Source organism: Aethalodelphis obliquidens, unplaced genomic scaffold (genome assembly GCF_003676395.1).
Source record: "Aethalodelphis obliquidens isolate GAN/ISIS:26980383/991018 unplaced genomic scaffold, ASM367639v1 scaffold86, whole genome shotgun sequence".
Classification (NCBI taxonomy): Eukaryota; Metazoa; Chordata; class Mammalia; order Artiodactyla; family Delphinidae; genus Aethalodelphis; species Aethalodelphis obliquidens.
Window position 1 is genome coordinate 184,342 of NW_020838030.1, and position 16,744 is coordinate 201,085.

The 16,744-nt window shown below is 62.1% G+C and overlaps 1 protein-coding gene across 3 annotated transcripts in view; it reads right to left on the reverse strand.

The window, feature by feature from the left end:
- IQSEC1 (IQ motif and Sec7 domain ArfGEF 1) overlaps window positions 1–10,817 on the reverse strand; it is a 112,759-nt gene extending 101,942 nt beyond the window's left edge. Inside the window, exon 1 of one of the 3 annotated variants that reach the window (XM_027093956.1) lies at window positions 10,404–10,817. In XM_027093956.1, the coding sequence (XP_026949757.1) occupies window positions 10,404–10,471 (68 nt within the window). In that variant the 5' untranslated portion in view covers window positions 10,472–10,817. Of the gene's footprint in view, window positions 1–4,604; window positions 4,691–10,403 lie in introns of those variants that run through there. The other 2 variants (XM_027093958.1, XM_027093959.1) reach the window with 2 other exon arrangements.
- Window positions 10,818–16,744: the final 5,927 nt, after the last annotated feature.

Consider the following 16,744-nt stretch of genomic DNA (forward strand, 5'->3'; position numbering starts at 1 on the left):
CAGTCAAACTGAGAACAGTAGTTTTACTCAGTGTAATCACGGACCTTTACAGAGCCACTGCTATGTCATTACACGTGGACACGCCCAAGTATAATGTTATTTAATCCTCACCTTGTGAAATGCTACCCTCATTTTGCAGAGGAGGAAACTGAGGCTCAGAGAGGCACAGGGGGCTGCCCGAGGAGTCACAGCAGCCGAAGGGGGAGCTGGGATCTGACCCTCCATCTTCCTGCTCCCACCCTGGCTTATCTCAGCCGCCCGTGAACACACTTGAGGAGCAGTTTAGAAGGGGTTTAAAAATTCGCCGCTTAAAGCTCAGAACAAAGCTTGTTTCCTGGCTGCCCAGAGCGGGTGGCCGTCCATACCCACTGCGGCGTCGGGGTCCCTGGCTTCACAATTCACACCTGGCCTCTGGCTCTGACGCGCCCCTGTTTTGCAGGCATCAGGTTTCAGATTTACCGTGTTTGCTGCCAGTGTGAGGGGAGGCCTGGTGGTTAGTCTTCTGGGAAGGTGTTTCAACACGCAACCGCTCTGAACACGGTGACTTCCCCATGCGACCCTGCCACGGGGCAGCCCTGCAGCCTCCTGACAGCAGAGCAGAGGCCGCTGAGCCCGGCCAGCGGGTTAGCAGCACCTTCTAACTGCAGGGAAATACGACTGACGGGCGTATTTAGAAAAGGCGTGTTCTAATCAAGCCCCCGGTTCATCCTCTGCAAACAGGGGATGCGGAGCTTCCAGGGGCTGTTGTGGCCAGAACGAGGCCCGATGGAGAGTTACAGGCACACAGTAGGTGCTCACCAAGTGCTCTCTTTCTTGTTCTCACAGCCTAGAAGCCGGGCCATCTATCACCCAAACAGGCCCTGTCGCTCCCTCACCGCCACCCCCCAGGCATCCTGACCTCTGAGCCTGGGCAGGAGCTCCAAGAACCCAGCACAGCCAGGTCAGTCCCACCGTGTGCGGATCCTGAGCTGACCTGAGCCCCAGACTGGACCCCAGGGCACCTGCTCCCTCACTTCTCATTCCCCAGGCCAACTCCAAGACCTCAAAGTCTAGCTGAGCTGCCACCTCTTCCAGGAAGCCTTTGGGGAACCTGTCCGGATGTGAACTCTGACATTCTTCCTCCGGGCTCCCACTGGCCTTGGAGCTCACCCCTGCTCAGCTCTGACTGCCTGTGTTGTAACTTCCTCTTTTCCTGTCCCATCTCCCCCAGGGCACTGTCAACATTCCAGGACAGAACGAGCATGTGGCTCGCCACAGCCTGGCCCTGTAGCCAGCCCATCGCAGGGTTGGGGAACACTCCCGACATGCCAGGCACCCACGTGGAGAAGGCCAAAATGAAGACAGTAGAGAGAAAGCAGCATGAGGGTTGAAAAGTCCAAACCCATTACATAAATTGAACTCCTGGATCCAGCCATTCCTGAAGCTAGTTACCCCTAGACTTTTCAGTTCCATGAGCCAGAGGCGCCCCTTCAATGCATAAGCCTGTTTGTTTTGGATTTCTCTGTCACTTGCAACTAGAAGGTCGTCTGCTATGAGGCTTGGCGAGGTGACCTGAAGCGCCCAAGGTCACATATCCAAGAAAGCAGCAGAGTGCGACTCACACCAAAGTCTGAGCTCTCAGCCTGCGTCAGCAGCCTGACCACAGCCCAGCGTCCAGGCCCAGCACTCTGGGTGCGGCCCAGAGACCCTGCTCTGCCGGGCCGTAGCCCTCTCACCTGTTTCCTAGAAGCAGGTGATGTCACGCTGATGGGGATTTCTGGGCACCGGTTTGCTCACCCATTGACTGCGGTAACGACTCCTCCTTCACAGACTCTCAGGGAAGGTCAGAGGATGCCTCACGCTCGCCTGGCCCACGTGGGGGGGACTCGGAGCGGAGGCCACGGTGCGGACCCTCCTTCCCTCCCTCACCTGGCGGACGGCCTGCAGATGCCGTGCTCAGCAGACCCCCGCCCCAGCTCGGGGGCCACATGGAGCTCCAGGCACACCCTGCCCACGCCTGGCCGGCCCTCCTGCCGCGGCAGTAGCCCCACTTCTGGGCAGGGGTCTTGAAGGCCGAGCTGCTCTGGCTCTCTGATGGTGTAGGTGAGGGTCCTGCATAGCCCCAGGGGAGGGGCTCCAAACAGGATGAGGCCAGCAGGCCTCTGGGAGATGGGCCCAAGGCGGTTCCGTGGACTCCGTGTCCCACCCAGGCCATGCCCCGGGGGAAAGGGTCACCTGGAAAGTATCCAGGCCCGAGGAAAACTCTCCGAGGATGTGGGCTCTTCAAGGTGTGGCAGGGAAGGAACACCCATCAAACCTGAATGTATCTGGTGACCACGAAGCAGTCTCCTTTCATGCTCGAGCAAGCGGAGCCTGACCTGGCCCCCACAGGCAGGAGTGCCGAGCCGGGACCCCCCAGCGTTATGAGACCCTAATGTCTACACAGCCGCGACCCCCTCACTCGGAGGGTCAGGAGGAGGGATGGTTGGGCATGAGGACCGATCTTAGCAGAGCCAAGTTGAGGAGGGTCACGTTACAACTGGGACTTGGTCTGGGGACTTCCAGAAGTTTCAGGGGAGGGAGCGGCTGGGATGCCCTACATCCCTCCTCACAGCCCGGCTGCAGACGCGGAGCTCAGCCCCGCTCGCCACGCTTCTGCTCAGAGCTCCAGGCACCCGCGACCCTGCGCCACGCGGGCCCCCTCTGCCCGCCACCTGCTCTCCAAGTCGACTTCACATCTACCTGCTTCTTGATTTTTTAGCTTTGCTTCATCCTAAGCATTGGTAACTGTGAGATCATCCATCTGGTACACTCGCTGGCTTTGTTTCAAATAGGCCCCGTGTACCTGTGAAAATCAATCACGTCCGCCCTGGTGCCCCTTCCCTGCTATCCATCCCCCTCCCCTGACTTTTTGTCTGGTTCGTTTGTCCCTTTTGGATCCCCAGACAACACAGTGCTTGGCACACAGTAGGTGCTCAATAAAAGTGGAATCCTTGAACTTATGGACAAGCAAGGTGCTGAGACGGCAGAGTCGTGGGGTGCTTGGCTCCTGACTCCATGGCCTGTGCACAGGCGAGGACAGGAGGCCTCGGGAGTGAAAGCAGCGTGTCCAAGGCACCGGCACAAGTGCCGGCCCCAGACCCCGCATGCCCTCGGGGTGGCCTTTGCCCGGCTGGACCAGCGTGCATCCACCTGGCCAGGCTCCGCAGCTGTGCCCTGGAGCCCAGCAGAAGCAGCTCACTGCTGGAGATGCCAAGCTGGGGGCCGGAGCCCTGGGCTCTGAGCGGTCTGACCACTGGGGTCCTCCGTGACCCCTGGCCCTCTGGGCCATCAGGCAGCTCTATGGATGGGTCAGGGGAAGCCTTCGCTGACCCCAGCTCAGAGGGCAGCCTTGGAGCTCTCACTCCTGTAGCCAAGCCTCCTCCACCCCAGTCCCGGCTATTGGGGGCTCATGGGGCAGCAGCCCCTCCTCAGGACTGGAGTCCAACCCCTGCAAAGGGAGAAACAGACCCAGCAATGGGGTCGTCATGGGATCCACTGACCCCTGTCCCCTGTACTTCCTGCCCCGACAGAGGCTGCATGATACACCGAGGGGCTGGGGGTAGCTCCAGGTTCAAACCCCGGCTCCCCTATGTACGCCGGCCGGGGGACGCCACATGGACGCCCTCACGTTACCAGAGGTGACAGCCATTCTGCTTCCCAGTTGCTGTGAGGGTTAGAGGGGGAAGCAGGACACAGCGGGGAATCTCCCCGAGGGGCAGGTGGCCCAGGTCCCCTGCGCGCCAAAGGGGACTTCCCGAGGGACGGCACCAGCGCCACACTGAGCTGCTCGTTCTGCGTGTACAGAGCTGCCCACCCACCGGGACTGTCCCCGAGTCCCTCCCGCCCCGGGATCTGCCAAGCCTCATGGCTCCATGCTGCACCATTTCAGAAAGAAGGTGAAGCTGTCGGCGGGGCTGGGGCTGGGGCTGCCGAGGGGACACGCGCCGGGCCACTGCGGGGCCAGTGGGGGGAGAGCTGCCCAGGCAGTGTCCTCTCGGGACAAAGCTGACCCTGATGGACTGACAAACAGGAAGCCCGGGTCCCAGAGCCCGGCGAAGCCTCCTGCGCCCTCGGCCCAGTCTCCCTGTGCTCCAAGTGTGGGCTCCTCAGGCGAGGGAGTGGGGGGGATGCACCAACCACACTCTGGGGGCCTCTGGGGCCTCAGTTCACTTGGCTGTGAAGTGGGCCTGGGCCAGAGTTCCTGTTTCTCGGGCGGGAGGGGGGGTCGTGGGGCCCCAGGCAGAGAACCAACCAGCCCGGGTGGGCTGAGGGGCCCTGGCTGTCCTCCCTCCAGGGCGTGGGGGTGGGTCTAACCCCCAGGGGAGCGAGCGGACTTCCCTCCTGCAGCCGTGGCCGCCCTTCCAGGCAGCTGTGGGGAAACACCTGGGGCACCTGGGCCAGCTGGGCCACACCATCCAGGCAGTGAGAAGGCACAAAAAACAGTTCCAAGAAACAGCCAAAACCCCAACGAGCGCGCCACAGACCCTCACCCCAGCCGCTGCCCCAAACACTGACGGCCCCTCGCAGGTCACCCAGGTGGCCGAGCCCCTCTCCCTGCTCCTGCGCAGGCGGTGGGTACTCACAGTGTCACCACGGAGAGGGCGGCGGTCTTCCTGGAGCCCCAGCACCCTGCCTGCCTCCGTGGCCCCTCGGGACCAGTTGTGGGCCCTCCCCCCGCAGGGCCTGACCGACTTCCTCCCTGCTCAGCCGGCGTCCAGGAAACCACGCCCCGGGCACCCTGGGGCCCCCGCCCGCCCCCGACAGGGCCCGGACGCTGCCCAGTGGGCTCTTTCAAGGTCTGGCCCGTCCAAGGGGCCCCAGACCAGGCACGCCCCACGGGCTCTGCTCAATAAATAATACAGCTTCCTGCCTGGCCGGTCTCTCGTGGCCGATCGCGTTTCGGGGCCACTCGAGTTTCGTCGAGGCTGCTTTGTTCAGAGCGCCGGCCCGGCTGGGTCTCTGGCCACACGGAGCTAACACTCTCACTGTGGGCCGGCCTGAGCAGGCAGGACAAAGGCGTGTGACAGGTGGCCCTGGAGGACACTACCCTACTTACTCTGAAAGCTGCTTCAGCCCAGAGGGGACCGGGGATGGCAGGGGTGGGGCGGTCAGCCTGCCTTCCTTGTGGCCGGGCGGGTCTCTGAGGCCTCCACACGTTCAACTCCCCGTGCCCACACCAGTGGGGTCACCTGGAGAGTCCCTGGCCACTCCCCGCCACTGTCCGGCCCATCCCCCATTCCTTGAGGCCCTGCCCAGGCCCCTCCTCCAGGAAGCCTTCCCCACTGTGGGACCGATCACTGCCACCTTCTGCCAGTCTGTCTCCTTGGGGTATCCACCGTCATCTCTCTCCTGACTGGTGTCTCCAGCCCCGCCAGCCCACACCCTGTCCCCTCCACCGTCTCATTTCCTCGCAGCAGTGATTGTTTTAAAACAGAAAGCACGTCATGTCATTATCCTGCTTCAAACCCTGCCCTGTCTCTCTTCCAACCTCAGTCAACTCTCAAGTCCTCAAAAGAATGTGGTCCTGGACCCTGGGGACACCGCATTCCTTCTCTCCCTGACCCTTGTCTCTAAGGTTACGCCTCTGGGTCTTTGCACCTGCTGTGCTCGCTGCTGGAACGTTAGTTCTCCCCCAGCTCTGCACAAGCCCCCTCCTTCCTACCGTGCTCAACTCAAGGCCACCCCCTCACACAGGCCTTTCTTTTCTTTGCCTTGTTTTAAAACAGGTTCATCGAGATACAATTTGCATTCCATAAAATTCACCCATTTAAAGTGTGCAATTCACGGGACTTCCCTGGCGGTCCGGTGGTTAGCGCTCCGCACTTCCACTGTGGGCGGCACGGGTTCGATCCCTGGTCGGGAAACTAGGATCACGCATGCCTTGCAGCACAGCCAAAAAAATAAAAAATATAAAAATAAAGTGTGCAGTTCAATGGTTTCAGTATATTTAGAGTGGTGCAAACATCACCACCATCTAAGTCTGGAATATTTTCATCATCCCAGAAAGAAACACCCATTAAGCAGTCCCTCTCGGCCCCGCCCAGCCTGGACAACCATTAGTCTATTCCTGTGTCTGTGGACTTGCCTCTTGTGGACGTTTGTGTAAGTGGAACCACACACTCTGCGGCCTTTCCTGACTGGCTCACGTCGCTTAGGCTGGTGTTCTCAAGGTGTGTCCGTGTCATAGCGTGTACCAGCATGTCACTCCTTTTCACGGCTGCGTAACATCCCGTTACACGGATGGACCCACTCATCAGCTGAAGGACACTTGGGAGCGGCCTTTCTGGACCACCCAGGTCACGTGGCCCCTCCTGCCCCTTCGCTCTATCACGCCTCCCAGTTTAACCCTCTTCCCTGAATCCCTGTCTGAAGACCTCTTCATCTATTCGTTTTCCTGTTGGTCTCCCGTCCGAACCTCAGCCCTGTGAGACCCTGGCCGTCCACGTACTCACTGCCGGATCCCCAGGGCGCGGCGCACAGTAGGCATTCAGCCTTTCCCACGCCTGCTGGGGTTGCTTGGCCCCCGTCATCCCCCCTGCCCGGCTCTCTGAGGGCAAGCGCGCTCCCACCAAGAAAGGTCTCCCCAGTGACCCCAAGAGGGAACTAATAACGCTAGGCCCGGAGCCCCAGGCTCCTCCTCTGCCCTGGGGATGGTGCCCCTCCCAGGTGGATGTGAGAAAGCAGCGTGCCTGCACAGAGGCGACGGAGCAGCGCGTGATCAGGGGGCAGGCCTGCAGGGCTGAGGCTCAGGGAGGCCCACGTATGAGAGGGGAGAGAAGCTGCCAGAAGAATCCACATGAGCTTCGGGCAGCGCCCAGAGCAAGGAGGCGGCAGCTCCTCTGCCCTGCCTGGGATCTCCCGCCCTGGCTGCACTCGGCTCTGGTGCCAAGAGAGGGACCAGGAGAGCTTGGCGTGTGTCCACAGGAGAAGGTGAGGAGGCGACTGGGAGTCCCGGCCACTGCAGGCTGTGTCAGGACAGGGGCGGAGGTGGGCCGGGGGCCTGAGCACAGGGCCAGCACCCCCAGCCCAGAGTGGGGGGTGGCATCAAAGGAAGAGAAGTCCCAGCTCCAAGTGGGAAAGGATCTCCGCGACCGAGAGCTGGCCAGGCTGGGAGGCAGCGCGCTTCCCGCCCCAGGACGAGTGCACGCAGGCTGCCTGCTGAGGGGCATCAGATGGCTAATTGGCCGGGAAGCTCCCTGGGAGCTCCCGGAGCTTGGCTGCCAGCTGCTCCCCTGCCCTCCTCCCCAGATTCACCACAGTGGGGGAGGGGCCGGGGGCAGGGTCTGCATCCCAACTGGGCCACCCCGCCCCCCTGGCAGCTCAAATGCCCTTCTGGCCCCCAGGGCACAAAGCAACCTCTCGTTCCCCAAATAATGCCAGGTGCACCAGTGATTTTCCGGCCCGACCCCAGAGGCAGGCAGGCCCGCAGGCATCGACTCAGTTAATTTCAGAACCACCCTAAAAGTCACTCCCGTGGTAGAAAGGGCTGAGCTGCTTCCAAACTCTGGGCAGCCTGACTGCCAAGCCTGACCTCCCCCGCACTCCATCACAGTCCTCAGGACGCAGACGACTCTCGGAGGGAAGGCAGGGGACGTCGTCAGTGGTGCCGAGCTGACAGAACCCCCTTAGGATCTCCCCAAGAAGCCCGCCCGGCTGGCACCACTCCCCTCACTCTACAGGCGAGGAAACGGGCCCGAGAAGTTCAGCATCTGGCCCGTGACTGCACATCTTACAACCTACCGCTGCTGGCTGGGACGCCGTGTGCCCAGCTCCCGGGAGATCTGTCCAGGAGACGCCCTGAGCCCAGGGGTCCCCTCTCAGGGACCTCAGGCCAAGTCCCAGGGATCCTGCCACCGGCTTCTTGGCTGCAGCCTCCGGGGCCCCGGGCAGAGGGCCAGGGAGGGCCAGCCAGCAGCGGCCTGTTCCCCACTCACCTCGCGCTTTTCCAGACGTGAGCGGCCCAGCCAGGGCGACCGGCACACGCGGAGGGGAATCTGAAGACGCAAGTGGAAAACTATGCGCTGTCCGATCACAACCCTCCAATTTGTCCCTGTGGCTGCCGCCAGCCCCGCCTGGGGCCGCAGACCTGCTGACTCAGGTCTCCCACCCGCCTCCGGCAGCCAAGGGGGCTGGGATCCCGCCGAGGGCCTGCTCCAGCTGTCTGTCCGTCTGTCTCAGGGAGTGGCCTTTGCCCCCTTGGGGGCCCTCCAACAAAATGGGGTGGGGGGTGCACAGAGCAGGGTGGGTGTGCTGAAGTCTGGAGCCCACCCCGTGCATCCCACACCGGGACAATCCTCCTTGCTGACCACACAGCACCCTGTACTTATGGGCTCTAAGTGGGGGGTTGGGGAGAACCCAGGGCCAATTACGGTGCCCTCACCCACCCCAAGCCGGTCCTCTGTCATTGACAGCCAGGCGGCCACCCTGCCAGTGTGCACACTGGCCCTGCACTGCAGGCCTGCCTGTCGCTTCCGTACGGCCAGCAGTGCCCACAAACACTGAGTGGGCACTGACCTCGAGCCCCACAAGCCCTCGGGTGGCTGTGCAATTACTCCCACCCTGAAGATGAGGAAAGGCCTGGAGAGGCCAGCCTGCAGGGCTCCACGAGGCTGGGCTGCTCATCCTCAGAGCTGGTGGGCCCCTGGCAAAGTGTGGCAGGGCCTCCCAGGCCTGGGCCCACTGCATCCTGTAAACAACCCTTGAGGCTTCCAGAGTGCCAATCCCGGAAACTGCAGGAGAGAACAAGACGCAGGAAAATCCTGCTGCGGTTACAGGGAAAGGCACCCAGGGACTCACCCCCTGCTTGGCCTGGCCTCCAAGGTACCCGCCTGAGGAGGTCTGTCCCAGGGTTTGAGGAGGGACAAGCGGCTGCTGACTCACTCCAGGGGTGAGCTTTCCTCTGCTTTCCTACAGCCAGCCTGCATCCCCACCCAAGAAAAAGCCTCAGCCCTTACTGTCTGCCCTGTTTCCCTAAAGCCCGGCCCAAGGCCCGTCCCTGCAATGCCTCTCACCCACCCATCTACCCAGGATGAGGCCCAGGGTCTCAAACACTCCCCCCCAGCAGCAGAGACAACTGTGGTCCTGGAAATGATAGCTTCTTATCATCGTGAGAGCGACCTGGGTGTCTGGGTTTCCCTTTTCCCTTTGGCTGCTAGGAAGCTCAGCAATTTTCATCTCAACAAAAGGACCTCAGGGCCCTGCATATCTCTATTCTATTTTTTTTTTTTTTCTGCTAGGTCATGACACCCTGTTCTAAATTGTGTTTTTCCTGATCCTGATGTTTTATTATTTATTTTATTGTAGGTATTTCATGTAAGTGGTCACAAATATTCTGGGAAGGAAAGAAGGAAGAAAGGCAGGAAGGAAGGAAGTAAGGGAGACTTTATATAGTTTACATACCAGGTAACGAGGGCGGGAAGAAAGAGGGAGGGGAATCTTCCAATCCCTTATCCTTCCTAAAACCTCCCCTTGAAATAAAAAACATGCCCGAAGGAAGGTGTTATCCAAATAGGTGGGGCCTCTAAGCCCTTCCCAACCCCTCGACAGAGGTGGAGCCCAGCCTTGTCTGAGATCACACAGGATCCATTGGTCGCTGCTCCTGGCTCTGAACTCTGTCAGCAGCTGCTGAGGCTGGAGCCAACCCGGGGGTGGGGCTGGGATTGGTGTTGTGGGGGTGGGGGGGAGTGCCCCCTCCCCAGGGGTGGAGCTCTGCTCTACCTCCTTCTCCACCCCCACTGCACCTGGCTCTGGGCACCCCCCAGCTCACGGAGGGGGAAGTCAGCAGCTACCTCCTACCCAACGCTGGCCGCATGCCAGGCTCCGCCCTCTGTTCCCTCACTTAATCCTCCCTTTGAGCCTCCAAGGATCTGCAGGTGGGAAACTCTGGCCCGAGAGGTGAAGCCACTTCACCCTCAAAAGCCAGTGACCCTGGGCTGCCTGGTGCCCAAGTCCGGGCTCAGCGACTGCGTGGACAACAGTGTGAAACAGTCCTGCCCGCGTTCTGAGCCCATCTCACCGAGGGGTGACAGCAAGGGAGGCTGGGGACGGGCCCAGGTCACTCAGATGTGCCCAAGGCTGGTGCGCTCTGTGATAAGCGCAGTTCCCGTGCACGCTGGGGAGACTGCCAGCCACACCGAACCTGCCAGGCATGCTCCGGGGCACCTGGGCACCCCAGACCCTTGGCCCACTGTCCTGCTCCCTCCTCATCAGAGGCTCAGAGGAGAGCGCCAGGGTGGCCTTTCGTGCTTCCTTCCCTGCTCCCCCAGGGCGGGCTGCCCTGGACCTCGTAGAGCCAACGCAACTGGCCAGCCCAGTGGCCGCTTGCCTCTGCCCGCTGGGGCACAGCCAGGCACGGCTGCATACACACGCACACCCCCTGGTACCTGAGGGTCCTCACGGAGATGCAGTACTTCCACATAAGGCTCCACACGGCGCTGCCACCGCCCTTCATGCCTGGCTAGGGGGGAGTGGGCAGCCGAGGGCCCACGGCGCTGCCCTCCGGCCCTGGTCCGCTCTGGCTGGGGGTCTGGCTCTCAGGTCGCTTCCTTCTTCATGGTGGGAAGAAGAAAGAAAAGGCCCAAAGCCTGGGGGCCTGGAGGAGGCGCTGGCTCCACAGGCCACCGCAGGTCCCAGCCGCCGGCCGTGCAGTCCCCGGGCAGCTGCTCCAGACCCTCCTGGCTGAGCGGCCCTCGTGCACCAGACCCCGTGGCTCCTGCACAACCTTCGCCGGCTTCCTGCCAGGGGACGGCGGTGGCCCGGGGCCAGGGGAGCAGTGAGTCACTCAGGGCGGGCTGGGTGAGGGGCGTCCGCCTGGAGCCCAGGGTCTGGTCCTGCGTCCAGAGGCCGGCCTGGGACTGGGACTGGAGAGGCTGAGCCCGAGGAGGGAGGTGGGCGGGGAGGCAAGGGCGGGCCCACATCCTCCCTCATCTCCCCAGAGGCCTAAACCCAACACCCGCCCGCTGCAGCCCTAGCCCTGCCCACCGAAGCTCCGGCCAGGACGCGGAGAGGGGCTGTCTGCTTCCTGGGAGAGCGCCAGCCCTCGAGGATCTCCGTCTGGTGGGGGAGATGAGGTTTCCAGCCCTGGCCAGGCCACCTCCCTGCTGCCTGATGAGCCTGGGGGTGGCTTGCCCCTCCTTGACCTCAATTACCTCCCCCCCCCCCCCCCCCGACCTCGGCCTCATGGAGCCCTGAGCACTGGCCCAGAACTGACTAACCAATTCTCCCAACTGCTTTCCGAGGTGCATTTGATCATCAGCTCCGTTTTACACGTGAGGGAAGTGAGGCACAGACAGAGGCGGTCAGTCACCGAGGCCGCAGACCTAGGAGGCGGCGGAGGTGCGATGGGTTCTCGGAGCCCGCACTGGAGCAGCCAGCGGATGCCAGCTGCTCCGTGCACAGGTGGGGCAGGAGGAAGGTCGGAGGGCTGGGCCCCTCTCAGCAGTTGTGGGGTCTGGGCCTGAGCCGGGTTTGGGGCATTTCCAGGCAGGGCCCCAGCTGGAGCCTCTGCCCTCGCTCCCTGCCAGCTGCTCCCAGGCCCAGCCCAGGGCAGGCAGCTGGGGCTTCCCAGGCGAAGCCCCTGGGGACAGTGACTCACAGCTCAAGGCGGGTGCTCACAGAACCCACTTCTCCCAGCCCACGGCCCCCAGGAAGTCCTCCAGAAGGCGGGTGGGCCCAGACCCCAGCACCCTGCAGCCCTGAGCCTCACACCCAGTTGCCAGCGCCATCATGTCCAGTGGCCGTCAGGGCCCCCACTTCACCCACGAGGAAACCGAGGCTCAGAGAGGGGCATCACCTGCCCACAGACAGTCAGGGAGGATGGAGCTGGGCCTGACCGGGTCTCCGGGTCAAAGCCTTGTTCCGTCCCTGGGCCCCCCGCCCTGGCCTGTGCAGGATGGGAGTTCTGTTGTGGATTCCAGCCCAATTCCCACAGTGAGGACAGCAGCTGCACGCTTGTCTCTCCCCCAAGCCAGGAAAGAACTTTTTATCTGAAAGGAAGATAGGCTTCTACAAAGGCCATGGCCTCCCTGGGGGCCTCGTGAACACAAATTCTCACTCTGTTATCAGACACCACCACACACAGTAGGCCCCTACCTGCCACAGGACCTCCTCCACAGCACTCTGGGGAAGTGGCTGCCCATCCTCAGCTTGAACACCCTTGAATACCCCCAGTGACAGGAACCTCACTACCTTTCAAAGTTGCACATTCCATCATGGGCCTCCACTGACCTGGGGAAACTCTCCTTTGGATAGAGCCTGTCACTTTTCATACTGGCTTTACTTCCTGTGCCACACAGAGCAAGGTCTCCCTTCCAAGGTCTATCCTCCTACTAGTGGAAGTTTCCTCAACATCTTATGTGGGTGGGGGCAGGCTCTGTTTACACATCTCTACCCACCCCTGTATTCACACATCCATTCACCCACCCACCTGTCCAACTCACCATCCATGGACCCATTCATCCATTCACATGTCCACACACATCTCCCTCCCTCTGTTCCAGTCATGCATCCATTTATCCTCTTATCCAACCTCCCCATCGATCCGTCCATCCCCTCAGCCATCCACCGCCTCACTCACCCCCCCGGCCTGGGCTCCTGTCCCCACAGGGTCACGAGGTGTAACAGGTGGTGGCAGCAAGCTCGTCCTCCTGTCTTCCTGAACCCTCCTCCCTGCCAGCCCGCGCCTCTTGCTTGGTCCCCAGGTTTCCGTCCATGACCTGTCACGTCCCTGGCAAACTGGAGCCTTCTCTGTCTCTGCCCCATGCCTTGTGTGGCCCCCAGCCTCTGATTTCCCATGTCTCATGGGTCCTACTGCCCCAGGCTCTGGGGCAGAACCCCTGGTCCTGGGCTCAGCACTGACGCCCAGCTGGAGGAGTATTTGTCACAGGCTTGCTCTGTGCCAGACACCAGTCATGGCAGGCACCCGGTGGAGGGGAGTACGTGGCCCTTCTGCCCTGGAGGTGATCTTAGAGAGAGGGCCATTTTTAAGACCAGAGGCCCAAGACCCTTGAGGGGGCCTCCTTCAAGTCGCTCTCGTCCTGGAGGACACACCTGTCCCATCACCAAGAGCTCTGGAGGTCCTGGGCCCCATCCTTCGTCCCTCCTCTTGGCTGTGCCCACCTGGCCCATCTCCTTGCCAGCAGCCGAGTCAGGGCTTCCCTCCCTCCACTTTACACACGGGGAAACTGAGGCCAGGGGAGGAGCACGGCTTTCTCAGCTCCCAGGGAGTCACTTGCTCCTCAGAAGGCTGCTCCTTGGTGAGGATGGGCTGGGGAGACTGTGTGAGGGTTTAGGAATCCCTTGGGGCACAAGAGGAGCTCACCCCATGGGCCCACCCAGCAGGGGCCAATCCAGGCGCCATCACCCACGCTCTCCTTCACTGGCGGCCCTTGACGATCTGCCTTTTGAACCCCTGGCAGCCCCACTCCATGGCCATCACTCTGGTCCAGCCTCGAACCTGAGCTGCACATGGCCCTGCACTGGCCTGACACCGGCCCCAGGGCTGATGGCAGTGGAGGCTGTCACATGGCAGAGGGCCCGGGGGGTGGCCTGGGGGTGTACAGGGGCTGCCCCACCGATTCCACACTGCACCTGTCACGTCCCCCCTCTGCTTCCTCCATCCCCGAGGGGTGGGTGTCATTATCCCCATTTTACGGATGAGCACACTGAGACTCCAAGTGTTGCGAGGTTTCCCGATGCCGACGGTGGCTTGTTCTCGAGAACGGGCGCAGGCTCCTGGTTCCCCTCTGATGCCCTCGTCCCTACACGCATCATCCGCTGAGCCTCAGTTTGCTCCTCTGCGCAATGGGACAGGCATCCCTCCCCTCCCGGCTGTGGTGACGGATAAGAGCCACCAGGCCAAAGAACCGTGTGACCCTGGGTGTGAGACTTAGCCTCTCAGGGCCATCTCCCGCAGGACCGGTGAGCCCCCGTCAGCATCATGTTGAGAGACCCTGGCACCGCTGGGCATGTGTGAGGTGCTCAGTGACTGCTGTCCCCCCTCCCCGCCCCCGTAGGACACGGGGCCACAGCAGCAGGCGGGGAAAGGGCATGGAAACCTTCACACCCTCCGCTGGTCCCTCTCCCAGCCTCACGGCCAAAGCCAGACTCTGCGGAGAGCTGCCCGGGCCTCCACCCTCGGCCCAGTGACTCACATGGCCCACTGGGGGTGAGGTCACTGCCGCCCAGGCAGAGAAAAGGACACACCTGTTCCCTGGGAGACACCAACGCCACGGTGCACTTGGCCTGCGAGGGCTTCTGCTCGCTTGAGGGCGGCAGCAGCCCGGGGGGGTGGGCAGTGGGTGAGGACCCGGCCGGAGGACGGGGGCTGGGGGCGTGGCCCGCCTCTGGGGGCCAAGTGAGGGTCTGCGAACCTCAGTCCAGCCTCCAGGCCCAGTGGGCTTTGTCCCCTCTGCTGGCATGGTGAGGGGCGTCCGTGGTCTTAGGGCTCTGAACCCCCCCCAACTCCCACCTCTGACTTAAGTGGCTACTCCATGTCGGCCCGTCTCATCCAGCAAATGGGCGTCCCCAACCCACTCCCTGGCGGTGAGCTGGGGGTGATGGGGTCTCTGAGGCCAGACCTCGGCCCCCTCCCCCTGGCTGGGTCCGTGCGCAGCCTCTGCAAGCTCACCCTGCCTTCCGCCAGTCCCGTCCCTCCCCGACGCCCCATCCACCATTAGGGTCCTTCCAGCACCCAGCACCCTCCCCACTGCTGACCTCGCCAGGCAGGCAAGGCCCCTTCCCATCTGCCACCTGCACTCCACTCTGCTCTGGGCCATGGACTGCATCCCCAGGCACCCCGTTTCCGGTGGGTGTGGCCAGCGGGAGGCATGGCAAGACCCCAGGCGGAGGAGCGCACTGCCCCACCCCCTCCTGTCCTGCGCCCTCTGCAGCCGCAGTGCCTGGTGCGTGGTCTCTGCACAGGGCTCTCCCTGGGTTCTCGTAAAGGCTCCCTCGCCCGCCCTCGGGCCCAGGGAAGGCCCCCCTCCACCGTTGCCAGCCCAGGTGCTACACCTTCCCCTTAACCCCGCCCCTGGGCACAGACCCCCACGGTCAGCACGGCCCACCAACTCCTAGTGGACCCGTTGTTTCCGCCAGGTCTCCATACACTGCCCTTCAAGGTGCAACTCAAAGGCCGCCGCCTCCAGGAAGCAATTGTCTGTTCGCTCCTTCATCCATTCCACACGTATCGATCGCCAGACACCACGTGAGGACTCGGTGAGGAAGACGGGGAGCCTAGGAGGGGACCCTCCGGTGGGAGGGATGCCCGGCACCATCGAGCAGGTAAACAGAGATGACGTCGGCAGCGATCGGGGCCTCAGGGAAGAGAAACAAGGCAGAGCTTCTTGCCATGAGCTCACCCTGGTCCCCCTCTCCCACCCACATACCCCCCATTTGCTGGGCCCGGGCTGTGGCCTTGCTCACCCTGCAGTACCCTGTCTGTCCCTCTGCCTCTGCTCTGAGAGTCTGGGGCGGGGCGGGGAGGGGAGAACATGGTGACTCAGCTCTCTGCACATCATCCGAACCAGCCTCACAACAGCCTAAGTAGCAACAGTCCTTACCAGGTCCGTTTTCCACCAACTCACAAACCGCGGCTCCAACACCTTGCCTGGGATGATACCCAAACCCAGCGCTGCCTGCCTGACTCCACGGCCGAGCTCTTTCTCCTGCTTCAGGCTGAAAGCGAAGTGCGTCACCGTCAGCTATATTTGCAGACTCTTCCAGTGGTGCCCAGAGCGGCGCCCAGCACGAGGCCGGTGCTAGACCCCCCGTCAAGTGGGCTGAACATCAAAGACCGTAATCGTCCTGCTCCTTAAGCAGCATGTGCCTTGTGGGGAGGGGACCCCGGATGCCTCTATTTTCCAGATGGGAAAATGGAGGCCCAAGGCTGCTAAGAGCGTTCGGTCACGTGGGATCCTGAGTTCCGCCTTCTCCTCTCAGGCCCAGGAGGCCACTCAGGAGGCAGGTGTGGGGCAGAAGCCAGAGAAGAGTTTCACCAGGTCCATCGCAGGGGGCACGGGGGCCAGCGGCCAAGCCCCCGCCTGGGCATGCAGGGCCTCACTCTGCCTGCCAAGCCGAGGGGAGGCTGGAGGGGGGGCAAGGACAGAGCAAGGACCAGGGAGCAGCTGCTGCTTGGACCCAGGTGGTGGCCCAGGAGGTGGGGACAAGCGATTGGATTCTAGAACCACTCACCAAGCAGAGCCAGCAGGGGCTGCTGATGGACGTGACGGGGGGCGGGGGAAAGAGGCGTGGAAGGCGATGCCTGGGATTCTGGTCTGAACTACGGGCGGATGGGGGCCCCGCTGATGGCAGTGGGCACATGGGGAGCAGGCATGGGGGGTGATTGGGTGGGACAGAGTGGTGAGGACTACAAGTGGTCTAAGGGGAAAATCGTTGCTCTGTGGGAATGAAGGCTCTGGATTTTCAGAAGTCAGAAATCCAGATTTTTTTCATAAAGGCTCTTGGGTTTTAGATGTTTGTGATAAATCCACATTTAAAATGCCATGTGGGCTAATCCGGTGCACACCAAATAAAGTACACCTGGAGATGTCTGGCCCTCAGGCTACCTCTTGTACCCTTTGTTCCTTCTCCCTCCGTCAAGATTCACAGAGCTGCCACTTCCTCCAGGAAGCTGCCTGTGATTACTCCAGCTCTAGAGGTGCCTGTGCCTCCTCACAGCACTGAAACCACCAGATTGGCAGTGACTTGAGGGTGGGTGTGGGTTTGC